Here is a 26,889-nt window from a genome sequence, read left to right as displayed (position 1 = left end):
ATATGTCATATGTAGCATATAGTACATGCATTCATTCTCCTCCTCCACATTCAATAGCTACATTCATTTTTTTTAGCTTCAGCCCATGGCTTTGTCATTTAGTCATCTATATTATTTCTGGACCAGCCAGGACACCACTCGTGTTGTGTTAGCATGAGGACCAAAGCTATCATTAGGAGTCTTTTAAGACATGATGTCGCAAAAGTTATGTTAGCATGTAGCGCCAACATTCAGCTTTCTTTTGCTTCTATGTCTTTGTGACTTAACCTGTCTTTTATAGCAGTAATTTGGTCGTCATTAGTTTCTTACTCTGACCTAACTTGCATCCTATGAAATTGGTAAACTGATATTTAAGACTGCGCTACCGCCTGTGCCTTTTTTTCATTTTAATTCACCAGGACTTTGTCTTATTTAAAATGCATTGGCTTCACAACGTCGCTCTTGTGACAAAACCCTCATTTGGAAGGAATCAAATGAACAAATTCTTGTATGCCGAAAGCTTCACAACATGCGAGGCTGCGCCCGGGCCAACGTGAGACGGGAACCAAATGGAAAAATGAGCAACAGATGGCATCGAGCGTGACGAGGAGACGAAAACCACACCGCCGTCTCCAGCGCGGAGAGGCTTTTGGAGACAGATTTTGCCTTAAACATTACATTTTTATGAGAGCGAGGTGGTATCTGATAATCACTGAGAAATTTATGTCACATTTTTAAACACTTTGTTATTCACATTTGTACCTAATGCATAGACTTGACTATTCTTGATTATAGCTGCACTCATCAGTAACATGATTTTCCATAACGTTCTCACTCGTGTTTTGCTGAACAGTCCGTGACTTCAATTGAATCCTTTTGTAGCATACTTTATTACAGTATTTTTTCAATTAAATTCTTAACTAACAGCTAATTATAGCCTAGTATGGTAGGTGTGGGCTTTTAGGGTATGAAGAGACATTATTTTGAGTTTAGTCTTTAGAGGTGCCTGTCAGAGCTGGGCATTCCACCCACGTGACGGACCGGTCCGTCTATCCGCCTTTGACGGACGCCCATTTTGTAGACAATAGACGAGAACCTTAAAAAAAATAAACGGATTAAGCATAGTTGGAAGCCCATTTTGTCCATCTATGTCATCGTCTATCATCTATTTTCGCGGTGAGGTTTCAATGGCCAGTGCGAGGTTTCAGTTTCCCGTTGGCCGAGTCCGAGGCTTCGGGGGGTCGGGCTGTCTATGATAAATTTAAAACCCCATAAAATATGAGGTTATTATATTTCGCAGAGATGGGCACTTTACCCTTTTTGGCCGGTCCGTCCGTGACCTGGGTACCCTTCCGTCCTCGTCCCTCCGTCCTTATTCATAAAAATAATCGTCCTCCGACCCCGTCCAATTTTTGACGCAGATCACATGAGATTGTGCAGGTGTACGTAATGAACTGTCTTGTCACACTACTCAAAAGGACACAAATACTGTACTGTACATTGTTACATCACTGCTACACGCAGTCTCCTACCAAGTGTGTGATTCACAGAGAGCAGCAGCAAAACATCACTTCCTGCCGTCTCCAGGCCATAGACCGCAATGGGGGAGCTGTTGCCAGGCAACGGATGCGAGGTGTAACATCCACAAACAGGACAGGCCCGTGTTAACTACTTGCGCATACATATTTATACAATTGGTATGTGTATGCGCACACACAGACGCGCACACCCACACACGCACGCACACACAAGCTCAGAGGAGGTCATCACTCAAGCTATCCATGTTGTGAATAAAGGAATGGATGGGTGGCTGGTTGATCTTATAGGTGCCAGCTTCTTTACAGGAAAGCATCAGTCAAAGCACCGGGCACAGAGCGGCGCAGTCTTTCATACATTGTACTGTATATCTGAATGCACAGCGCATCCTCACAACAAATAATTAAAAAACATATATCATAGCAATATTGCACAATGTCTGAGCTAAATGTTCAAAATGCGTCATGTTACAGTGGCCCTTTTAAAAAAAAATCCATTACAGTACATTTGTTAATTTCAGTTCTGTTGTAATTAACGTTTAAATACATTTGTATTGAATCTTTTAGACCCATTTGTTTTCAGACATTTAAGTGCAATTTATATTAAGCTTATGTGCATTACCTTTTTAAATGAAACACTTAAGCACTGTTTTTTCCCCCCCATGTTTAGTCCGCAGGATTTTGAGTTTGTAATCGCTACTGCCACCTGCGGCTGAAAAAATAAATTGCAAACTTATTTCTTCGCGTGCACGATGCGCGTTCTAAATGACAATATCAATAACAAATTAACAATATGTTTTATGGTCATAATGGTTGTACTTGTAGATCGAAATTTGAGGTAGTGTAAAATGTTTGAGTACCTCCAGATAGTTGACCTACAAACTCAGGATTGCGAATGTATTTTTTTTTTTTGCATGTACGAGATGCCAAAACATATTGGAAAAAAATACTTAGAAAATATTAATTGTAAATATGACTGTGACTCTTCAACCAAATATATAGCCTATATAGTTGGTATCAAGTAAAAGTGCACTCGGGAAACCCTCCCAAAACTGTCAGTCTTTAACATACAGTTCTGCAAAGTATCCAGTCTACATTTCCATTTCACGGCGCGTGTTGCACTGTTGGCGTCCCTGAAGGATTGAGACTGACATGGCTCCAGGAGCTCTTGGGCAGAAAGTCTATGGAAGTTGCTTCTTTATCGAGGGAAAACTTTCTCACCTGAGAATTGTCTGTACTATACTGTACATTGAGAGGCCTGTCAAACAGCGCCATCTGCTGATCAAACTTCGAACAGAGCGAGACAGTACTGATTTTTTTATTTATTATTTTTTGCCTTTTTTTAAATCACAATTTATACGCTTTTTAATGTTCAAGCACTCGTGCGTGTGTGCCCATGTAGCTCGTTTGAATTGAATTCAAGTGGTAATGTTATGGCATTATAATTCTAATTGTTTGTCGTCTAATGGAGTCGCTAGTACAGACGATTAACTAACTGGTTCCGGAAATGCATGTACGTCGGCCTTTGAGGGTCAAAAATATTTTCTACTCATCAATGGTTTGGTAAAACAATTGATTGATTTGACCCCATGGGAAATTAAAAGGTACGCACAGTACTGATGTCTGTAAAAAGAAAAACAGAATTACACCAATTAAACGTAAAAACGTGCAAAAGTGGCTGTGATTAATATTCGAAATCCACGGGCAACCTGTGTCGTCATTAGACGCACCTGCACAAACTCATGAGCTCAGCCAATGAGAGCGTCCAGCGACTCTGACATCAGCAAAGTTAACCTGCCAGATGGTTTGGTATGCACTGTGAAAGTCAACCGTCAGCATTCCAACTGCTCGCAATGTGAACATTCTGACACATTCCATGTGATGTGCATGATGATGTATGCATCATAGTTCATGTTTTCTAATCGTGCAGGGGAGGTGGAAAAACGCACAAACAACGCGCTCGCTCACAGACTTAATGATGACGTCAATCGTGAATGCATGAAAGATCATGCTTATGCTACAGAATCATTGGCTCACTTTAGATGCAACTGTAAAATGCTTTTACAAAGATTATAATGATGACTTTGATTGACACCGTCAGAAAGGTATTGATTAATTCCAATATTTTGGCTATGTAAGAGGGTCGGTATATCTAAAGGAGCTCTCAATACGATGCCATTCAACCCTGCACCTAAATAACATTGTAAAACCTGCTAAATTGACTTGAAAAAGTGCACACTTCTTGCCTAAAAAAGTGACTCCAATACAAATATCAAAGCTATTTTGTAGGTCAATCAATCATTCAAATATATTTGAATAAACCAGACGCTTTAGAGGCAATGAGTTTGCATATATATTTTTTAACTATAGTTAGCTATGAGGTTTTGCAGTGAACTGGGATATATACCTGTCCCACGTCCTCGCACCTTCACCTATTCGCAGTTTTTGGGGGAACCAATCCTTCGTTATTCACTGAAAAAAACAAGTCGGTTTCTCAGTTTTTGTGCGCTTTTTGAAGCACTCTATGATGCCACATGATGGCGCCAAAGCCACGCCTAATACAAAACTTCCTTGTGCCACACTTTGCTTGTTTTTAACTACATGTATTTACACTCCCAGTTGAAGTTTCCTGGAAAACTGAACATAAAATAAACTAAGCCTCATAACTGCTATGAAACTCTTAGAAAATAGTGGGTTATCTAAGATAAAGTTGTATATATTTTTTAGATGTAACACTACAAGAATCAAAGTCATATTACAAGAACAAAGCCATTCTTTTCTGAGAGCATTTTTTTCAAGAAAACAAATGTTGAATTCTTTATTCACATTTGACTGTGTGTGTGGTTTTATTCGGCCAGTATCTTAAAATGGACACTATAGAGCGCTAGAGGTTTTTATTTTCACTTATAGTTTCTGCTCAGATATTGCACGATATCAAATAAACTAAGCATAAGCATCAATATCATTATGAGCCAAATTTACAACACAAGATAATGCGAATGAGCAGAATGAGAGCAGCAGTGTAGAGGCAACTGTAAATGGACAATATAAGAAGCAGTGATGTAATTGCCAGTCGCATTGTATGCGACCAACATCAATACCAGCTGCAGTCAGAAGGCACCACTGAGCAATACATTCCCTTCAGCTTCCTCTCAAGATGGTATAAATGCATGTTCTATGTTGTTTAAGTCTGGTGGTCAGTCTGGACAATTTAGAACCTTCCGCTTTTTGCCCCTGAGGACTCTTATGTTTTGTAAGTGTTTTTTCCCCCCTTCTTCTTTACTCAATGTCTAGAATTGGAACTCACTGTTCCAATAATTTTGGAGGGGAGTGGAAATGCAACTGGGAATGAAACTGGCATTGTTTCCTAACTAAATTGTTTCCTTTATACAAAGCGTGAAAATATTGATTAGCATCCTTAACCCCTCATAATACTGTCATTTCAGTGAACAGAGTGAAGAGAACGCGGAGGCGACATTGAAGACTTCCCCTCCGACCTACTTGTTGCTTATAGAAGAGATTGGGGCGCTTGTCATCTTGCTGTACAGGATATCCTGTTGCCTGGCTGCAGGAAAAGTGCTCCAATTTGCTTTCTTCGCACTCACTTCCTCCCTTGCAGTCGCCTTGCGCGACACATCCGACACAGCTGGCTTTGGACGGGAAGAATCCCGGAGGCGTCCTTGGAAGTATATGGGTGGTATAACTCCGAAAAACACTAATGTAAAAACATGTATGAATGTTTTCTCGATTATCATTAACATGCTGTGCGGTGTTTGTGTTAGTTTTTTTTTTTTTTACTTAAAAGGTTTGACTTCATTTTTTGTAGTATGTAGGGGTCCAGTGTAAGACAGAAGTAAAATACGGACGTTAGGACCCTGAAACATGTGAGAGGGTGTTCTTCCGGGCTTCCCTCGCTCGCTCGCGCGCTATCCATCCATCCATTGATTTGACAGACACATTTGACGCTCACGAGTGGCCGCAGAGGAACCACAGTGAACGGATGGAGCACTCCTCGAACCTCGTTAAAGTTTCCTTTAACCAACTTCGTTGTCTTCAGGACGACTAAAGATGTCGAAACAACAAAGTCTGGCCGCGTTTGGACTTGATTTGTAATAAGTCTGGCTCTCCAATCGTCAAAGAAAGTTGGTTTGAGCTTAAAACACTGCAAGTTAAGAAGACAACATGTCGCTGAGCCGGAGCATCGAATTCGAGCACTTCGAGGAGCGTGACAGCAAGCCGCACCGGACGCTGAGGTCTGCGGGCTCCCACCCCGCCGGCGGCGGAGGCTCCTCCCGGGGCGCGGGGATGACGACCAGCCCAGCTCAAAGCGCGCACTGCAGCTTCTACCGGACGCGAACCCTGCAGTCGCTCACGTCCGAAAAGAAGGCCAGGAAAGTGCGCTTCTACCGAAACGGGGACAAGTACTTCAAGGGCCTGGTGTACGCGGTGTCCTCCGACCGCTTCCGCTCCTTGGACGCGCTGCTCATGGAGCTGACGCGCTCGCTGTCGGACAACGTCAACCTGCCGCAGGGGGTCCGGACTCTGTACGCCTTGGACGGGGGCAGGAAAATCAGCACCTTGGACGAGCTGGTGGAGGGTAAGGTGGTGAGGACGCCAGAAAACAAGCTTAAGCGTGAGGAGGAATGGCACGAAGCTTACAAATGTGGACACTTTTTTAGGCGCCGAGTGGCCCAAAACACAACCCCTGGGGGAAAAAAATGAAATCACTAGTTCCAGTTGATGTTAATTCAGTTGTTTAAATTCGTATAAAAAATCTTGATCACAGACATGACACAAAACTTAAGCCATTTACAATGACATGTTTTTGGCTTTAAGAAACACTAAAAGAAATCAAGAAAAATAGCCAGTAGCAGTTACCAAGCAGAGGGGAAACATGATGGAATCACTCAGTTCTGCGGAAAATATTTTGGAATCACCATGTAAATAAATACCCATTCCCAAAACACAAACAAACACTTGCATCAGATTAGATCTGATGGTTAGTCTGCAATTAAACAGGAATGATCACACCTTTTGAGAACTGTTGCACCAAGGGGACCACCGTGAATCATGGCTCCAACATGAGATATGTGAGTTGAAACTAAGGCGAGAATTATCAAATTTCTGAAAGGTGAATCATCACAAAATGTTACAAAAGGTGTTGGTTGTTTATAGTCAGCTGTGTCTTAAATCTGGACAAGTACAAACAACATGGGAAGGTTGTTAAAGGCAAGCATACTGGTATACCAAGGAAGACTGTTTTTCTTTATTTCTTTTAGTGGTTCTTAAAGCCAGAAAGTTGCCATTTAAAATGGCTTAGGTTTTGTGTCAGGTCTGTAATATGCTATTTTTCTACAAAATTAAACAATTGATAGTAAAATCTAAAAGTGGACACCTTCACCCGACAGAGCTTAAAATTTTGTTTTCAATATTTTTTGAGGCGGGCTGATGCCCATGTTCACAGAAAAGGCATATTGGAGGTTTATCAGCATTTCAAAATAATGTTTCTGGTTTATTTATTTATTTCTTTTTCACCAATGCATTTCAATTAATGCGCATCAATTCTACATGGATGAATTTGCGCCTCAGCCCAGTCACTACCACCAGTGAAGAGGCTTCTAATGTACTGTATACCTATTTTTAGATTGGCCGTGATAAATATTATCTAGGTAACAATGAGTCATGTTGTTTCATTCATCCATGGTAGAGGACCCGAGCTTGAAGGAATACTACCCGGGTGGGCGAGAAAAATATATATTTTTTATATATATATACTGTATACATTGAACAGTTTACCATGCCCTCTTCTCAGGAAATTCCCCCAAAATGTCAAATTCAAACGTTCTCTTCAATTGGTCATGTTGCCCCAATTTTACGTCAATCAGTGGTTTTTTTTAACTTTCCAGGCCCTTTTTGCATGGTATTTGCCTCCATAATGGGAAAATGTTTCTTTTCGATATCGGGTATATATACTTTCGACTTATTCGTGCAAACTGTTCTCATAGGGATGCATGCTGAATTCTGTGTCAATCAGTCAAAATGGTGAGATGGGCACCACTAAATTGCTAAGCTTTTTTGCCATCTAATATGGGCTCAGCATGGCCTCAACATTTGCTGACCATTTTGAGGGCTCGCCATGAAAAAGGTGGTGCGAGGGCCCAGTAATTGGCGCTTACTGTTTTAAGTGGTCGTAACTCTGTTTGGGAAGTAATTTGTTTGACGATAAAATGTTATTTCCCCAGTGCATTTGAACACCCATCGGTTCAGTGCTTCGTCCATAACAAAGTTTTAGCCGACTTTACAGGCTCAACTCATTTTATGGCCCGGATTAAAGTAGTATAAACTCTGGACTGCAATAAAAAGGAAAGAGCCTCAAAGATATCCAAAGAAGTTCATATAGGTCGACTACCAAACCCTTGTCGTCTTTGACGCCGCAAGAGTCGACGTTTTAGCACCGCTCAGCAGTTTACTGCCATTAATTGAGGCCCGTCAACAGCTTTTTGTGTGCGGAAACCCAGCGGAGAGCAATTGACTCGCGACTGGTTGGGATTACTGAGCCGGACAATGGTGCTTTGGTGAAAAGTGTGCGGGAATGGTGTTAATGGTTAAATGAGCCAGTGTTGGCTTTGATTCATTGGCAGTCGGGATGCAGAGGGTCTTACAACTACTGCACTGGATGAAGTCTCCAGAAGTCTTTTAAAAGATTTAAAAGATGCTAGATTTGTTACATATACTCGGTTAAGGTGTCATAAAAGTCCAGAAATTGACTAGACTGAATAGGCCTCGCTTAATCATGACGCCCTAGCGCTGTGTCTGGTTGTTATGGTAACGAAAGCCCTATTCAGCATTTGCTTGAGGCAGAAAACCCCCCTGACACTGAGTGATTTCAACAAGAGTGAGTCAAGAGAGTTATAAGTGTCGCAAATCTTTTTCCTTTGTGCACTTACACAGAAGAATGTCAGAGAGCTTTTATGAAGACAGTTTTGAATTGTGATTAAAAATGTATGGTAAGTCCCCCTTCAAAAGCAACTTCTCTGCAGACTTCAGCAAACTGACCTGGGGGTCCTTTAACACTGGCACTATTTAGTCAATCAAATTTGAGTCCATTTTTCACCCCTTGCCACCAGTCACAGTAAATCTGGTGTAGACCAAACAAGCCAACTCTTGCGCAGTTCATTTATGGAAATGGTTCAGTGGGGCGCTTCGTAAGATAAGATATGGATCAGGAATCAATGTGTGAACACCTCTGGAGTATATGCAAGCATCGACCCTTTGGTGGACGCCCCTCAACTCGAGTGACTCCTGTACTGCAGCCTGAAAATGTTCGATCATCTAATGGCTTTGTTTCGGAGGGACTTGGTGTTAAAAACGACTTTGTGGTTCCCGTCTGTCGGGCTGCTTTTGACCGCGTCTGTCGTGCACATGAGGCCAGCAGTCTGTCTCCCGGGGGCGACTGGAAGTAGGCGGCACCTCCCTGAGATCCAGTCACCCTCAGGGGAATAGGTTTGTCGCTAGTCCTGAAAGAGGAGCGTCACAATGTTGCGGTATGATCCAAATCCCCCCCCCCCCCCCCAATAGTTAAGTGACAGCCACGTAATGGTCCCCGGCCTCCTTCTGTGGCCTAGCTATATAATTAGCAAGCGGAATAAAGCCAAGCACCAAGGGAGACCTTTTCACAACGGCCTTCTTACATCAAGAAGCTCTGTTCATTTCTCCTGACACACATTAGAGAATGTTAGAGTCTGGATTTCATAGCCTCTCTGGCATGTAGGTTTTAAAGGATTATACTGTGCTCTGTTCATAAACTGCTTTCCACATGCACATCACCTGATCACTGCTGGATTGATCAGCTGTGCTTTGTGGATCATATCAAGCACCACATCAGACCAAACCACTGCCATTGTCACACTTTGTCCTAGCTCTGAGGGGGAAATATTTGCGTGTCCACTCCCTGACTGGAATGCTGGCAGAAAGTCTCGCGTTGGATGAAGGCCAGTGCAGCAGCTGAGCAGTGCAGAGATGAGGCCAATGTTGAAGAGGCCGAGCCTGCCTTTTGTTAGCGTGGTTCGATACTTGGCCTTCTAATGAGGTACATGTTAGCGCCTGTGTGATCTCCTGTTTTGAGGATCTTTTATTTGCACATTAGATTTGTTGTCTGGTAAAGTCTATAAGCCCTTTACCGTGATACTGTGTATAGGCGATTCGGTCAAGCAGACATCCATCCGCACCAAGTCTGTCTGTTCTTGCTTTTACGACACCTGGTCTAAGAAATAGGTTACACGCTCTGTGTAAATATAACCTTTTTTTTTTTTTTTTAACTTTCTCCATGTCCCCCGTACGAGATGATCCACAACCAGATACGAGACTGTGTCCAACTGCCTTTCTTTTGCCCTCCAGGGGAAAGCTACGTGTGCGCCTCCAACGAGCCCTTCCGCCGTGTAGACTACGCCAAGAACGTCAACCCCAATTGGGCCGTGGGCAGCAAGACGGGCACGTCGCGCTCCCTGTCATCGCTGGTGTCGCCGAGGGGCGAGCAGCAACGGCAGTCCAAAGACTTCATCAAGCCCAAGCTGGTCACGGTAGTCCGCAGTGGCGTCAAACCGCGCAAGGCCGTGCGCGTCCTGCTCAACAGGAAGACGGCGCACTCCTTTGAGCAGGTGCTCACCGACATCACGGACGCCATCAAGCTCGACTCGGGTGCCGTGAAGAGACTGTACACGCTGCAAGGCAAGCAGGTAAGCCTCTTTCTTCAATGCCCGATTGAGCGTTTAAGGCTACGTTTACAATATGGTGCCACGGCAACCATGGTTACCATGGATGAAAAGTGGACAGCTGGCAGCTATGTGAGCATGTTTGTTGCCCTGGCAGAGTGGAACGAATCCCCTGCCTGGACCCAGAGTCGGCATCAGCACGTTTCACTGCCGCTCAATAAATGTTTGATAATATAATGGTAGTTTTGTGTCAACAACTAATTCACTAAAATGTTTTGACAATTGAAACATCTCGTCGGGCATCCACGGAAATCAAAGCCTGTTGATGTTTGCCCATTCGATGTAACGTCTAAGTCCCCCCGGCCCGCCCCTCCGCATTGTCCCAAGAATGCCCCATTTTGTTCAAGACGGTCTGAAACAGGGCTGCTGTGGCCACTAGAAACTTTGTGAAGTTTTCCTAAAACCATTTCCCAGTTGTCTCAATAACATGGCTGTGACATGCTTTTATCAAAACACACAGGACAGTGAGTTGGTAAAAAAGGCAGAAAAAAAGTCACAGAGGTGCCCAATGTGTAAAACAGTAATTTTTGGAAGACGACAGGGAATGGGTGACTTTATTAGGGAAGGGGGGCAAAAAAAAAAAATCAAATTCAGTCAAATTATTGGTAAGACTGAAAAACATGTAGCTATTTATTTTTTAATTTTTGTAAATACCACTTTTCTGCTTTTCTCTTGTTGTAATTTTGGTTTACCATCACCTGATTCCTAGTTTAAAAAAGACAAAGAAAACACAATAAAAACTTTGTTTTTGGATTCTTGTTTTTTTTTTCTGAGAATCTATCGCAACATTGATAGCATCGGACAGTTCAGTACAGTTTTGAATCTTCACACTTTTAATTTAAGTTTAAGTTAATTCCGCTATTTTCAACCAATTGTCTTCCATTTTGCCTGATATCAGCATAATTTTACATGATGCTTCACCTCGGATGTCCAAGTTAGCCGTTTAATTTCCCAACAAATGTCTCAAAATCTTCTTAACTCCTCTACCTGCAAATGAGGAGCAGAATTATGCAGTGTTCATAGTTCATAGCCAAGTAGGTCAACTGCCCACATTGTCCTTTGTCAGACTCCAAACAAGACTGACTCAACAGCACCTCTGCTGGTCACAGCCAAGTAGTGCATTCCATTCTGAGTCGTTTAGTAGCAGATGGACATACTTTCAGCTCGCTAAAAACTCAGTGATTTACCGGCTTCAGCTGTGTCAGCAGTCTCGGTAATTAAAACACATTTAATCCGGCACACACGCACTTACACGCCACAGTCACGTCAACAAAGCGCTAATGAATACACGTTTGAGCCCTCTGTCATGTGCGCAATTTAAGTTCACGCCCACCTCGTTCCACCTCACCCCTCTTGTTAATTTGCCGCCCATCCATCTGCAACTCATAATTAAAGTCTCATGAGGTGAGTGCTTGAACACATGGGCACACCCTACCCACACATTCCAGAAAAAAAGACAAAAAAAGAAATAAAAATAAGTGTCCCATCCGTCACAGTTTTACTTTGCAGCCATAAATTTAGCTTCTTCTTGTAGTACGTAAGATTAGTGGCAACAATGAGAACCTTTGAATGTATTTTCCAGCCCAAAATGTTTAGTCCACATAAGCACTTCCACGCTTTTGTCAAAATGTGAGGGCGAGAAGCTGTTTATTCGCGAGGGCAGTGGCGCTTGACCTTTTTACATCAAGTGCCACCTCAAAAAATTGTATCTAAATAATTGTTAAAAACAAATATTTCTTAATGTATGCAAATGAACTGTGCCTAAAAGTTAAATACAACAGAACTGTGCTTAAAAAAATGTACTGAACTGTAAGCCACTGCAGCATTATGAACAGGTTGAACATTCAAACTGAAGTGTATTATTTATAACCAACGTAATTAGCAATAATCAATCATTTAATACAGAAATGAAAAGTCATTAAATGTATTATGTAAAATTGTGACATTTTGTTGTATACTGTATACAATAAATCCAATGATTTAATGAGACAAATGAATCAAACATAAAAAAATGAACATATATTTTAATTAACTGATTTTAAGAAAACAAAAACTGCTCTAGTATTGAAACAAGCGTGACAGGACCAATATAATTGATAAGCCAATTCTCGGTGAGCCAGATTAAAGAATGCACTAGAGGTATAGAATCAACATTTCGTACTACAGTAAATAGCCAATTCTTTTGCCGTTCTGCTAAAGATCAGCTCATAGAGTCCAAAGGGTGCTTGGTTTTTATATTCCTTGAAAGTGCTTTGCTTGCTCACTCAGCCACCCAATAAACACACTGCACACAACACACCCTCTGAGGGCCGACGCCCCCAGCTGCAGCCTGCCATCTGCTCCTCTTTCTAAAAAAAAAAAAAAAAAAGGAAAAAAAAGGGCCCCAGCCACCCGGCCTGCAGACGCCAGTGCAGCCCCGCCCACTACAAACACACATTAGCAGTAGCAGGGTGTCACACACGTGCCCACGTGCCCCCCCTCACTATCTACTGGGGCTCCATGCCACCACCAGATAATGTGACCAAAAAGCCAGAAGAGAACACCCAAGCTCAGCTGTCAGGTGTCGTGTGTGCGTGCGTGCGTGCGTGCGTGTGCACAGTGCTTCTCTGTCTTGACTTGTGCTCTTCAGACAGAATGTTAATTATCGGCGCTGTCCTGTGAAAAACACTTATCTCCAATTTTGGAAACTTTTGTAATTTTCACATGAATGCGATGTCTGTAACGCGGAAACACCATTCATGTAATAATAAAAAAATGAAAAAAAAAAATGGAGATAAGTGTTTTTCACATGACAACGACGTTATGCTTCTTGTCGCTTATCAGCCACTGCTTTTACGAGAGAACCTCATTTTCACATTATAACCCTCATTTCCAATGGTGCGTAATTCCACCTTGTCACACTTTTACAAGTGGACTTTGTGGGTGTCTCCAAGTTCTCAGTATCTCAAACTCAGAAGGTATACAACTCGGCAAACTGAGGAATGGGAAAGGAAATGAGCCCGAGCAGAGATAATTGGAGCATCTGCTCTTAAAGCATCGCTCCCTTTTTTTTTTTTTTCCCGATATGTGCAGTCTGTTGTAGATTGTTTCGCCTCTGACTAACACAACATGCACACAGGTCCTGTTTGCTGGTCAAAAGTTCACTAGTCCATTTAATACAGTGCTCCCCAATGTTTGTTTCCCGCCATGGAAAGTTCATACAAGTATTGCAACTGGACTGCTTTGTTTGTCTTAAGGCATAGATAGACGTCGTCCAATCGTCGTCCGACGTCGTGGCGTCGGGCCAACTGTCGGCAAGTCGCGCTGGAGGAATACACCGCAACGACAGACAGCGAAGCTGACCTTTAAGTACCTTCCGAGGCGTGCGTGAGATGTAATACCCCTCCATACCATCGGCGGCGGTAGTCACTATTCCTCATGGTTAGAAAAAGCCAACCGGAAAGCTATTGGCGGGGGCGGAATATAAAAACGTAAACGATGCATTCCGCTATATTTTTCGCTCACGAATTCCGACGCGAAGCAAACCCTCACGCTCTTGACACAGTATCGTGCAATACTTACATTGTCAACTCTCGCTTGTAAAAAGATTGAGGCGGCAAAGGCGGAATTCTCAAAGCTTTCCTTCGCTTACTGTTTATCCGCATTCGTCACTTCCTGTTCTTGCCCCGTGCGCTGATTGGCCAGTTAACAGCCAATCAGAGTGACCAAATGTCACGACTTACGACGCCGATTCAACTGGCTGAAATGCCCACCAGACGCTTCACGGCGGGATCCTTTGTTATGACGATGTTCGCTACATCAGTCAGACGGCGCAATTCGACGCCCCCCGACTCTTCCCGACGCGATGTCAGTTTGGTCTTTCTAGGCCTTTAGAAGGTGTTTTGCCTCTCATCTGTGTATCTTCATCAGTTTATGCAATGAGTCTTGGTTAGGACTGCTGGTTGATAAATAAGGCCTCCATTTTGGAGGAGATATCCTTGGAAAAGTGGCCTTGAAAAGTTAAAAAAAAAAATAAAAAAAATTACCCTGTGGCACCAGTTTTTTAGATTAATTTCCACGTCCATACTTTGATAAAGTCCCACAAAGAAGTTGGCCCAAATGAGCCCCAATCAGAAGGCCGTATTCTAAACCCTAAATTTTGAATCGTTTTTTTAATCGCCTACACCATCGAATGTGTTTGCTTTTGAAGTATTGCGACTGTAACTTGGCTGGTGTTGGAATGAAGCCTCACGCTGGTTCTGAAAGCGTGATGAATTTAGCAACAGTAAATAATGGCAACGTTCTCGCTCTTTGCAACGTTGCACATCAAAGACATGGCGGTTTTTGGTTATCTTGACATCTTGGCATCATCTTCCATGTCCCGCTTTTAACAACGCTTCCTTCCCGGCCTCAATCCTCAAAAGCTGCCCTTGTCTTCCCCTTGCCCACCATCAAAGCTTTCACTTATGATCCGTCTTCACACTTGACATTGAGGCGCAATGCGCCACGCTGGCAGCCTCAGACAGATTGGGGAGATTAGCGTTGCACCAGGATGCCATCTGATTGCTTTCAGGGCCGAGTGTGGATTAAAGCGCCAGCGTTGAGGTCAACAGCCGAGAAATTTCCATTGTCCTGGGCGCACGTCACGATCCATCTGGAAGTTATTGATCATTTTATATCCGTCGCTAAGAGTTTGGTAGGCTAAAGTCTTGATTTAACAAACTCCAAATAGTCCAAAAAGTCCAGTAGACAGAGAGATGTTTTGTTTTGGGGGTTAAGGCTGGCAGGGAGGTGACAAAGCGTGAAGGGGGGCGGGGGCCAAGAACGGGGACGGCGTCTATTGTGTGCTATTGTGTGATGTCAACAGCCTCTCAAACGCTCTTTTCAGGCCCAGTTGGCATCAGGTTGGTGAAGTGGTGGAACCCCCACCACTCAACCGTATTATTTCTGTTGTCTGACAACTGTCTCTCAGCAGGTTAGAAAAGACAGCAGTGGGGATTTTTATTTGCAGCCTGCCAAAATTGAAGGACAAAGAATGTCAGTTTGTAGCAGATCTTTTGAAAACTTTTGTGGTAACTTTCTAGCAGGTGGCAATCCAAGTATTTGGAGCCCGCTGTGACCACACAACCGACTAAATTCACCCTCTTAATACCACCAATTCTAGCAACTCTCCTCAACTGCACAAAACCACAGTACTGTATATAAAATTCAGAATCAGTATTTATCTAATAACATGACAACAACAGAAGGAAATAAAACCAAAGACATCATACTAACGCTGATTATTTAATGTAGGGATGTTCAATACCACTTTTTTTCAGACCAGTACGAGTACTCAATTCCTGAGTAATCACCGATACCAAATACTGATACCACTAGTACTGTTGCTACATCAAATTGCCCCAAAAAAAGCAATGATAATTTTAAAGAAAGACCTATGTATCGAAAGTTATCAAATTTCCTTAAAATTGCATGAACGTAATGAGAATTGTCCGTTCTTCTAATTTCTAGTTCCTGATTGTGAAATAGTAACAAGAGGGGGTCAGAAACTGGTATTGGCCATGGTCGCGAGTACGATACCTTGAAATAAGGCTGCTATCGGCACATTGGTATCGGTACTCGCACATCTCGAATTAAAAAGTATTAATGTGTGCCGGTCTGCAGACTTGTTTTGCCAGTTGAACTTGGCTTGCTCTGACCAAGCCATCGGGACGGAAGAATCCCAACATGATTGTGGGGCAGCTGGGCTTCTGAGGTGGATCTGAAATCGTTATTACGGTCACGCGTGGCTCAACAAGCGCTGGTCTTGAGCTGCTGCGACAAGGCGTCATTCCAAGCAACATTTCAGCCCACCTTCCTGGTGGCGTGATGGTTAATGCCGGCTGACAAAGATGGCCTCCTTTCGATCCGTTTCTAACCTCCAACTGTCTTGTCCATCCAGTACGCGCACTGACGCCCTCGTCTCTCGTCCGTCACTGACACTAACGACCCGAGACGTCGGGTCTCGCTGCCCTTTTTAGCGATTAGTTTACCCGGCCCCGTACAATCGATCGGTCATGTCCTCAATTTTTGTGTTTGGGTGCATGTTGAGTTTTAATCGGCAGGGAGGAACCGAAAAGTTGACATCATTGTCGCCTCCGTGATGACTTGCACGGGCTTCGTTTCCTCACCAGTCGTCTTCAACCCTTCAGGGATCGTTGCCCTACATCGAAGCAAGTACACATTTGGAACACAAGCTAGCACAAGTTGGCTGAAGTAGCCAAGGCCAAAAACCTCTGCCAATGTTTACATCCTCTCAAATGAACACTTATAAACACTCCTCAGAAAGCACAATGTTCCATCCCCTGTGAACTGTTTTTAGAACCGGCCCGTGGAACTCGGGATCCGCCTGGTGCCCGTTGGCACCGTGATGATGACTCCTGATTTAGAGTCTTGAATGAATCTTGCCTAATAAGTTTTCTGTAACCTCGGACTTTACGTACTTTTGAACTGTAATATCCACGCCGTGTCTATTAGGGTTGCAAGTTCGCAAACCCTGCAGGCTTTTGTTGTCATGGCAACCGTAACATTTGTCGCCTTAGTGTGGCGCTCGGCTGGCAAATTCCAACAGAAAATTCCCGCCTAAGAATGTCAAACATGTCATTGTTTGCCGTGTGTGCTTCAACAGGCATCATACGAGTACATTGAAGCGGACGTACGCTTGATTATAACCTACCGAATGCTCGCTTCATTTGTAGAATGCACTAAATGCGCTTGTGTCCTGTTCTGTAGCATTGATGAATGTGTACACTGCCCACATTCGCTATTTTAGTCCGTTCATTCCCGCTGCTCCTTTTCGAAGTGGAATTTCCTTTTTCAGGACAGCTCACACCCACCCACACTGCACACACACACACCAACATCCTATGATTAAGATGACACAACATGTGGGGGTGGATCACTGAAGACATCTTTTGCAATTTCTTCCTTCCCACTGTTGTACGTTCAACAGTAGCAGAGGGACAGATATGGATGCTTGGCATCTCTTCTCTGCAATCACTTTCAAAAATGTACAGTAAACTGTTATACCCGGGCTTGTAATAGTTTGGCATTTTTCATTGTTATTGCTTTTTATTTGGGTTTCACTTTTGTTTGTTTAATTAGTTTTTGGAGCTAGCTTGTTTGGTTTTATTTTCTCAAAAATGGTTCGTTTTAGATGAGTATTTATTAGTTTTAGAATTAGTTCAATTTTTTTAATACATTGAATATTTTTCAAACGCAAGATTAAAAAAAGGTCACTCGGTATCGTGTAGTAAAATAAGCGGCAATTCTCAAACAACTGTTTAACCTTCCTTCTTCTCTACGTATGTACAGCAATAGGGAAATACGTAATTGCATTTAAAATGAACCCCGAAAGCTCTTGTGTGATATTAACAAAGGTGAAATCGAAGGATATTTTTGCTCTAATTTAGCTAGTTTTAGTTTTATAAACTTAAGATGTAGTTTCAGTTAATTGTCTTTTTTTTTTTTTGAAAGTATTTTTCGTTAACAACAAAAACCTTGGTTCTCACTCTGAGAAACAAAAACAAGTTGTTAGTCGCTAGGTGAAAATGGAGCTACCCAATTATTACGCGATTTCTCCTGCTCGTCTTGAATCTGATTTTTTTTTGGTTTTAAATCAAGTCACTAACCATAAATGCGTACTTAATATTTATGTCATAAACCCTTCAAAGCTCATTCGATCCACATGAAATTTGGTGGGCATATGTATCATAACAGGAGGCTTGAAAAAGTCCACAGACACTTGCCCCAAAATGAAGAGGAAGTCGGCCATTTTCTTTTGAGGTAGGGGGGCTGAGTCCATGAAAAAGGAGCCAAGAAAGTTTGAAAGTAAAAATTAGCCCCCGACATCACTTTCACCTTTTGACACCAAATCGGTTGGACAGGTTCATCATAACAAGGTGCATAGAAATGAGAAAATATAAATTCTCCTATTTTGGTGCGGTTTTGTTCCAGATCACGTGCCTGCAGGACTTCTTTGGCGACGACGACGTGTTCGTCGCGTGCGGCCCAGAAAAGTACCGCTACGCCCATGACGACTTTGCGTTGGATCACAGCGGTAAGGCTTCCACAGCCTTTATGACGGGTAGGCTCTCTCCGACTAATTACACGCACGTCCGTCTGTGTTTGTGTAGTGTAAGTGTTGTGTTATTGCGGCTGTTGTCCAGCCCACTACTGTCGCCTTTCCCCTCTCACTCGCGGTCGCTCCCTTCTTCTTTTCTGTGGTGCACCACAGAGCATGTAGTGGGCGCGCGTGTGTGCGTTTGTGTTTCCCGTCTTTGTTTTTGTGGTAGATTTTTGTTTTCGATGAACTCTCAGAGAGAGGTATTGATTTAAGTTCCTTCATTGATTGGCTGACCAGGGTACAGGAACAGGAAGGCGGAAGGTGGCCAATATGAGGCACCATCAAGGGAAGGAATCAAAGTTTATTTCAGTCCAAAGTGTTGACATCCTGTTGCACCTTTTTTTTTTTTTCCTTGCAGTTTTGTCAGCAGAACTAACAACGGAAGACACACACCATTCCGATTCCAAGACAATGCGCTATTGAGTTATGAAAACATCACAGTTTAGAGTAGGGCTGAACAGTTTTTTCTAGGTCCTCTTCTCATGTATGTTTTGCAAACAGGAAAAATAAAACAGCTTTATAATAAACAATATCAGATTTTTTTTATACAGAAATGTGTTGGTCTGACACACTAGATTAGGCTTGCACTGAAATGAAGGGAAATGAACCATGAGTTAATATGAAAGACAGTTTATTTTTCCACGTACTAAAGGCTTTGACTTGCAATCTTTTAAGCACTCAGCACAACATTTTACCGAACAAGTGTGGCGTGAACACAAGTCAGTAAGTCATAAATGTGACTGCAACAGTAATGCAAACAAAACAAATCTGTGGGTTTATCACGTCAACGTTACAAGTTCAACTCCAAAGGTGAAATGTGGACTGCACTTCTCCAGCAGTGAATTTATTTAGACACTGTGTTAATAAATACATGAAATATACATATATAAAAAGTTTATTTAAAAAATCCAAATTGCAGCCTTAAGGATATGAAAATTCCATTCTATTCAACTCCATTGCGATGTCCATTTGAATACAATAAATCGTTCGTCCCTAGTTTAATTAAACCAGTATGCAATAAACCTAATGTGAAACATCCAAAATAAGATTTCTAATGTGAGGGTTTTTTTTAAACATCAAAGACAATTTAGAGTTTTTCAGAAACCTCACATGCACATTTTTGCAAAAATCAATGACAATTTTGAATCTCTTAACAAATCGATTTTGTCGGCAACACGATCATGTAACAAAAACTTTTTTTGTGAAAAAAACAACAAAAAACTGCTTCACTAACCTTCATTGTTTCGTAAATATTGTCTTCTAGAAACCAAAACATGCATATATTTTCATCAACCTCAAACCATATACATTCATTAATGAACCAAACATATTAGTTTTTGTAAATGTTAAAATCACTATTTGTAGATTTTTTTTTTTAAACCGAAGCAACCTGCTACCATAAGCGGAAGACATGTTTTTTGTTTTTGTTTTTATAAACGTCTAAGACAATTTGGAGTCTTTAACAAGCCATCATGGACAATTTGTATGTTTTTTGCAAACAGTAAAAATAATCTTTTACCTAACCTAACATATCTGTTTTTGTAAATGACAGTTCCTATTAGCATCTAAATCACTTAAGTCTTCTATGAACCTACTGTGCAGTTTTCATCCCATTATTCATAATTATGTCCGAGCATCACATCAAATCACAGTTGGGTACATATTGTCTGGGCATTGTTATGATATGCTATGATATCGTTAAGTCTCAGTATATGTGCACATTTTCTGACAACTGCTACAAAATTGGATTGATATTGTCTCGTGTCGGCAGATTGTAAAGTGCTGAAGTCGTCATACGGTCGTTCGGTCACTCCCAGCCGGACAAGTAAGAGTCCAGGACCTTTGCGACGCAGCAAGTCTCCTGGTGCAGGTAATCAACGACGTGACGCTTTCACAGCACCTTCTGTTCTCTAAATCAACATCTTGTGTTTTAGCGAGGCGCGCAGCACGCTACTCCACCAGTCAGTCTCCTGCCAAATCTCCAGGTCAGTTTAGGACATGCAAATGTGCAACAATTGCTAACGTTAGCTTTTTTTTTTTTTTTAAAAACGAAAAGAAAATGAAACAAGCTTGACCTCTTTCGTCTCACAGTGAACGGTCACATGGCCGCGGCGAGGTCCGGCAAGTCGTCCACGCCGTCGCCTACTAGCCCTCAAAGCCATCTTGGTCTCAAGGTAGGAGATGCGTGAAACGAGTGCCCGTAGGTCAAAGGCAAGGATGCGGTGCTCGTGACCTACTTCAAAATCAAATTTAAAATCGGTATCGTGTTTGGCATGTTTGAGTATTTTCTGGCGCGTGGAAAAATGCTAATCTGCTTTATCGCTGGATTATTGCCGGGTGCAGACTGCAGACTGAGTCGAGATTGAGCCAAAGAAGAGGTGATGCCGCCAATTGGCAAAGGCGGCGCCCTTCGTAGGCCAAGTCAAGAATTACTGACGGATTTTAGGATTTAGTGACATGGAAGAGGCCATCTTCATATCAACTGAAGTCGCTAAATGTGGCCTTAAGCCCATACAAATGAAAGACGCAACGGGTTGGACAGGCAGGTTCCTGTTGCCATGGTGATTGCAGCATTGATTTGATTTGAAGACAAACGTGATGATTTTTGTTCCTTAGATGATTCCGTCACATCACAGCTCAAATTCAAACGTCAGCGGCTCGCTCAACAACCACCAGGGGGAGACAACCGGCCCAGAGGGTACGCCCCAGTCTCCTCATGTCCTTTCCTTCTTCTCATCCACTCGTGTTTCCTTCTTGCCTTTTGACTTCGGATCTCCTCTGTCCTTCTCATTTCTCTGTTTCTCTTCCCTCCCTCTTTGATCTTCTTGCTTCCGCTCCTATTTTCTCCCTCTCTCTCGTTCCAGATCGCATACTGTGCACTCTTGTCTTTTCTTTTCTATACTTTTCCTTTCAGCTCCCCCTTCCTTCCCTTCCCTTTCGTCACATTTCCTGTCCGTTATTTTCATTTTCGCTGCTTGTAGCGTTTCCTCACCTCTTCCCTATGCTCTCTTCTCATCATCAACAATAACAGACTGACCAGCCATCCCGTCTAAACTAACTGGTGTTAGTGTAGTGTGCTGACACTGTGCTTAAATTTAACAGTTAACGGTAACCATAGTGACCGGACCTCCTCCGCCATCCTGGAGAAATACATCATCGGGAAAGTCATCGGAGACGGCAACTTTGCTGTGGTGAAAGAGTGTGTCGAGAGGTATGTTCACCTAAATAAGTCTGTTAATAGAGTTGCAAATACTGCAAGCGGCACAAAAAACACACAAGTAAATGACCCACCCCCACTGAATGTTTTTTTTTTCAAATGGGTCTTTCCAATAATAGGTTGTTGTGAAGATAGCTATGCTGCTCTTCTATTATAATGTAAAACAGTGAAAAGCAATTCCAAGCGTTTGAAAAGACTTAAAATTAAATTATTATTATTATTATCATTATTATTATTATTACGTGAAACTTATTGAGGTGAAACCTGAAATTCATGACCTAAAATGTGAAATTTATCACGTTATAATGTGATATTTGTTTCCCCCATTGTGGCAGCAATACGCTTCCAAAGCCACTAAAGCGGACTGACTAATTTCATTGCTTGACTGTAGTGCTAACTTTTCACCAATAGAGGGAGCTAATAAACTAAAATTTTGAGACTGAGTTAAGGAGTGACCATGTAGACTGGAATATATATATGTATATATATATCTCTGTTGGGCGTCACAAAATATGGTGGCAAAATATGTTATAATATCTATTATATATATATAATAGACTTCTTTTTGTAAATTATATTTTTTTCTCCCCAGTGCTACAAATATCCATTGCTTAAAGGGTTCTAAAACCACACTACTGATGCTAACCGTTAGCGTGTAATTGGTGTTTTCAATTCTGTTAGCATGAAGCTAAATGGACTCTTTGTAAGACACAGCTATGTATTTGTTCAAATGAAAAATGCGTGGAATTGTCTTTGTTTTATGTTTAGTTTAACAGTAAACCTCCAACTGGGAGTGACATGAAACAGCTTGAAGCCTCATTTGTGATGGCATGTCCACTATTTGCCAAACCGCTCCTTACTGTACCTAGCAATAGTGTAGCATTCACTTGTGGTAGTTTTTCTTTTTGCTAAACTATCGCAGTGAATTCCCCTTGAAGGGACGATTCAATTCTCTAAGCTCTTTGCTGAGTCTTTGCATTAATTCGACTAATTCTTTTCTCGCTCCATTAACCTCCTCTTTGCTCCCTGGTGAGCTCTTCTCATGCTTTTCTCTTTTACGGTTATGGCCGCCATCTAATTGCGGCGTGTCTGCTCAGGTCCACTGGAAGAGAGTTTGCCCTGAAGATCATCGACAAGGCCAAGTGCCGCGGCAAGGTAGCTATTGATTATTATCATTATTATTATTTTTTTAAAATTCATTCTTGCTGCTGGCTTTAATGCGAGTGTGTTTTGGCAGGAGCACCTGATCGAGAATGAGGTGTCCGTGCTGAGGCGGGTGAAACACCCCAACATCATCATGCTGGTGGAGGAGGTGGACACGCCCTCGCAGCTGTGTCTCGTCATGGAGCTGGTCAAGGTACACGTTTGTGTTGGATGTTGAATACAGAGCTGTGACTCAGTTGCGTAATGTATATACAGTGAGTCAACAATGAACCTATCCGCCGTTCTTCACTGAATTTTTTTGCAATGTGCTCATTTTGTGCTCAGGCCAAAGCAATAAAACTGTTATTTTGCGTTTGAGAAGTCCTGTTTTATCGGCGGTCTAAATGCACTTCACGCACAGTGAAAAGTGAAATTCAAAGTATGAGTCTACAGTACTTCTCTCCTGATAAAGCAATGTAGTGTACTTTGTCATTATTATTTGTGCTATCATGTTATTCACGCTAGTCACCTATCTAATACGACCGAGCCGCATTTGAATCTGGTTTGTGTTTGAAAATGTACTGAATGCAGTCCTTTATGTAACATGGATGCATAATTGTGTACATGCTGGATGCTTAATGATACTCTCTGTTTTAGGTGCTTTGCCGCCATCTTGTGGTATAAATGCGCAATTACAAGCCCGTTATGAATGAAAATAATCGGACATTTTGTCCAATCATTTGATAGTGTGCACCAATTTTTTTCCCCTTCACTGGTTCTCCTTCACTTAGCAAAGAATAAGACGACATGTGGTTAGCGACGCGTCAACGCCACGCTCCAAATGTCATTGTGGAGAAGTTGATAAATCGATTAGACTCCACAACAGCTGGTAACTGTGGCGTGTTTTTCAGGGTGGAGACTTATTTGACGCCATCACGTCCTCGGCCAAATACACTGAGAGGAGCGCCAGCGTCATGGTGTACAACCTGGCCGCCGCCTTGCAGTACCTTCACGACATGAACATCGTCCACAGAGACATCAAGCCGGAAAACCTACTGGTTGGTTTGATTTTGTTTCCCCCCCCCCACCGCTCCCCCCACCCTGCGTTGATCCAACCGCCCGGTCGTAACCGAAGTCGCGTACCCGTCAGGTGTTTGAGAACCCCGACGGCACAGAGTCGCTCAAGCTCGGAGACTTCGGCCTCGCGACGGTGGTGGAAGGACCTTTGTACACCGTGTGTGGAACGCCCACGTACGTGGCGCCGGAAATCATTGCAGAGTCTGGGTGAGATGCTTCGCCTTTGATCATGATCATGATTTCATGTTGCAGTCCAATTGATTGTGCTGCTCCTTCTCTTGTGCCCGCCTTGTCCACAGGGAGGCAGTATAATACAGTCATACACACACAAAGAATAGACTTCTTCCTAGTCTCGGTGACTCAATAAAATGCTGTAATCTTAATCATTTCTCACACTTTTTACAAGTACCACTTCAAAAACACCATAATAGGCTCCAGTGGTCCCTTAAATACAGTACAGGAGAAAATACTCTACTTCAAGTCAACCCAAACATTTTTTTTCAAGACCCATTAGTTGAAACAGGGCATTCGGATTCATATTGCGTTTGTGGAATATGAGAAGTCCACCCATTTTTAGCCATCTCAGGGCGGCCATTTTGTCACTTCTGTCGCCTGAAAATGACATCACTGTTGCTCAGGGCTCAGGTAACGACCAATCATGGCTCAGCCTCAGAAAACAGGTGAGCTGTTTTTTGAGCGCGTGAGTATTGTTTTATCCGTCTAAATGTGTCGCTCAGCCGGTTGTGTTCCAATATCCGCCGTTTCTAAAACCGCAACGATCATTGCTAACGGTTAGCATGTCAATGCCATTTTGCATTGTTTGTTAGCATTAAACTAAGCAGACCTTTTCATGCGGCAAAGCCATGTTGTTTTAAATACACGATGTGTAAGTGTCTTAGTTTTGTTTGGTGTGAACAAAGTCAACTTCAACTGGGACTGGCACGAAACCGCTTTTGAGGTCTCTTTTGAAAAATTGTCTGCCAAAGTGCTGCTTACTGTGAAGTGACTTGTATTGCGTCCACTGCCGCCATAAAGCGCCGGCATCTCAGGTCTGCACAAAATTGGCCAAAAAATGGCTCATATCTCAAGTTGTCATCTAATAAACATCAAGCAAACAATAAAAACATGCACCATTTATCCGCAGTTACGGCGTCAAGGTGGACATCTGGGCTGCGGGCGTCATCACGTACATCCTCCTGTGCGGCTTCCCTCCGTTTCGAAGGTGCGTCCGACGGGATGAGGAGTCACAAGTCAGCCGGTTCCACATAAGGAGGGGCTGAGAGTCAGGAGGATTTGTCAAGATTTCCCATTGCATGCGCATTCAAGGCTATTTTTGCGGACACGTTTCAGCGAGAGCAACCGTCAGGACGAGCTGTTTGAGCAAATTCTACTGGGCCGACTGGACTATCCCAGTCCTTACTGGGACAACGTCACGGACTCGGCCAAGGTCAGGCTCATCTCACAATGTACGACTGACGGAGTCGCAGATTCACAAGTGCGGTATGAATAAATTGGGAGTTGCGTTTGTGTCAACTTGCAGGAGCTGATCGGCAAGATGCTGCTGGTCAACGCGGACGCTCGCTACTCGGCGCGGGACGTCCGGGCGCACCCTTGGGTGACGGTAGCTCACTCGCTCGTATTGTCGCACGTTCTTTTGCGCACGAGGTGCCGCTGGCTTACGCGATGTCGTATATTTATTTATTTATTTATTATTTATTTTTTTTAAGGAGGACGTCAACGGCGAGAACAACATGAAGGCCGAGGTGACGGGGAAGCTGAGGACGCACTTCAGCTCGACGGCGAAGCAAGGCGACACCACCGCGGCCGTCTCGCTCATTATGGTAAGAAAACTTGACAAAGCATTTAAAGGCTGAAGTCAATCCAATCTTCAAATTTCTGGTGAGTTTTCGGGCATGTTCGGGCCTCCAGTGTGGCGATACAAACTCGCAACAGCAAACGTCTCGCTGTGAAGGTCATCAAAGGGATTAAATAGGAATGATCTTTCCGCCGAAACCTCCAAAACATGTCTGCTGGGATTTTCAGAGGCCTGTTTACGGATGTTACGCTTGACTTCCCGCCATCATCTACTGTTCATCATCATCACACTCACACTTGTCATTCAAATGTTACCCGTTTTGCTGTCTGAAATGAGCTCTTAGGCATCGATGTACTGCCAAGGCACGATGATTTAAATAAATAAAGGCTGCCCTGCCTCTACTCTTTCTCTCCTGTTACAGAACTCTGGTGCCACATAGTGGAGAAAAAGGGAAGCTGTGATGGGAATTATTTTTCAGCTTCACCTTAAAAAACAATACAGTGGAAAACGACTAACCTCCAAATTGACAAGAGTAAAAGAAACATACAATATTAATAAATATAACACAAAAAAATTTAATCACAATTTCAAAATATCAAAACATTTTAAATGCCTCCAAGTTGATAAAAACAGTACAAAAATAAAAGTTCTGTAACTGAGTCATGCAATAAATAAAAACTAAAAAGAATATCTTAGAAAATTAAACTTTTAAAACTTAGTGATAAAATGAACAGAAAAATACATTCAAAAGAATCGTTTGTGAACATATATATATATATATATATATATATATATATGTATATATATATATATATATATATATATATATATATATATACTGTATTTTTTATTCAAATTTTGAAGTACTAATACTCTTGGCAAACTATACAGTAATTTAAACAGCAAGTAAATGAAATTTTAACATTAAAATCTGTATTTTATTTTTAGGTTTAGTTTTTTTTTTTTTAAAAACCAATCATTACTTTGATTGGTTATTAACCCTTCAAAAGCCACTACAGAACATTGCAACACTAAATGTACTTTTAATATTATACCCTTTTAATGTGTAGTATTTCCCAAATATTTTCAATTTGTAAATTGGTAAACATTTCCTTTTTGCGTTAGCAATAACATATGAGCATCCGTGTATTAATAATGAAATCATTTTATTTTGTTTATTTTACATGATCTTTTTTTTTAATTGAATG

The 26,889-nt window shown here is 42.2% G+C and overlaps 1 protein-coding gene across 3 annotated transcripts in view; it reads left to right on the top strand.

Moving 5' to 3' along the window:
• Window positions 1–26,889, top strand: part of dclk2a (doublecortin-like kinase 2a) — an 82,281-nt gene that overhangs the window by 53,491 nt on the left and 1,901 nt on the right. For 2 of the 3 annotated variants that reach the window (XM_086032893.1, XM_086032892.1), the window contains exons 3-18: window positions 4,961–6,111; window positions 9,912–10,249; window positions 18,260–18,389; window positions 20,200–20,298; window positions 20,363–20,413; window positions 20,520–20,602; window positions 21,045–21,126; window positions 21,531–21,639; window positions 22,743–22,800; window positions 22,883–23,002; window positions 23,700–23,846; window positions 23,939–24,072; window positions 25,010–25,087; window positions 25,216–25,312; window positions 25,406–25,486; window positions 25,593–25,706. In XM_086032893.1, coding sequence (XP_085889019.1) covers window positions 5,697–6,111; window positions 9,912–10,249; window positions 18,260–18,389; window positions 20,200–20,298; window positions 20,363–20,413; window positions 20,520–20,602; window positions 21,045–21,126; window positions 21,531–21,639; window positions 22,743–22,800; window positions 22,883–23,002; window positions 23,700–23,846; window positions 23,939–24,072; window positions 25,010–25,087; window positions 25,216–25,312; window positions 25,406–25,486; window positions 25,593–25,706 — 2,136 coding nt within the window. In that variant the 5' untranslated portion in view covers window positions 4,961–5,696. The remainder of the gene's footprint in view (window positions 1–4,960; window positions 6,112–9,911; window positions 10,250–18,259; window positions 18,390–20,199; window positions 20,299–20,362; window positions 20,414–20,519; window positions 20,603–21,044; window positions 21,127–21,530; window positions 21,640–22,742; window positions 22,801–22,882; window positions 23,003–23,699; window positions 23,847–23,938; window positions 24,073–25,009; window positions 25,088–25,215; window positions 25,313–25,405; window positions 25,487–25,592; window positions 25,707–26,889) is intronic. The other variant, XM_086032894.1, reaches the window with a different exon arrangement.

Source organism: Filicampus tigris, chromosome 6 (assembly GCF_054856515.1).
Source record: "Filicampus tigris isolate MCC_2025a chromosome 6, RoL_Ftig_1.0, whole genome shotgun sequence".
In the NCBI taxonomy this organism is placed as follows: domain Eukaryota; kingdom Metazoa; phylum Chordata; class Actinopteri; order Syngnathiformes; family Syngnathidae; genus Filicampus; species Filicampus tigris.
This window is presented reverse-complemented; position numbering and strand designations above follow the sequence as displayed.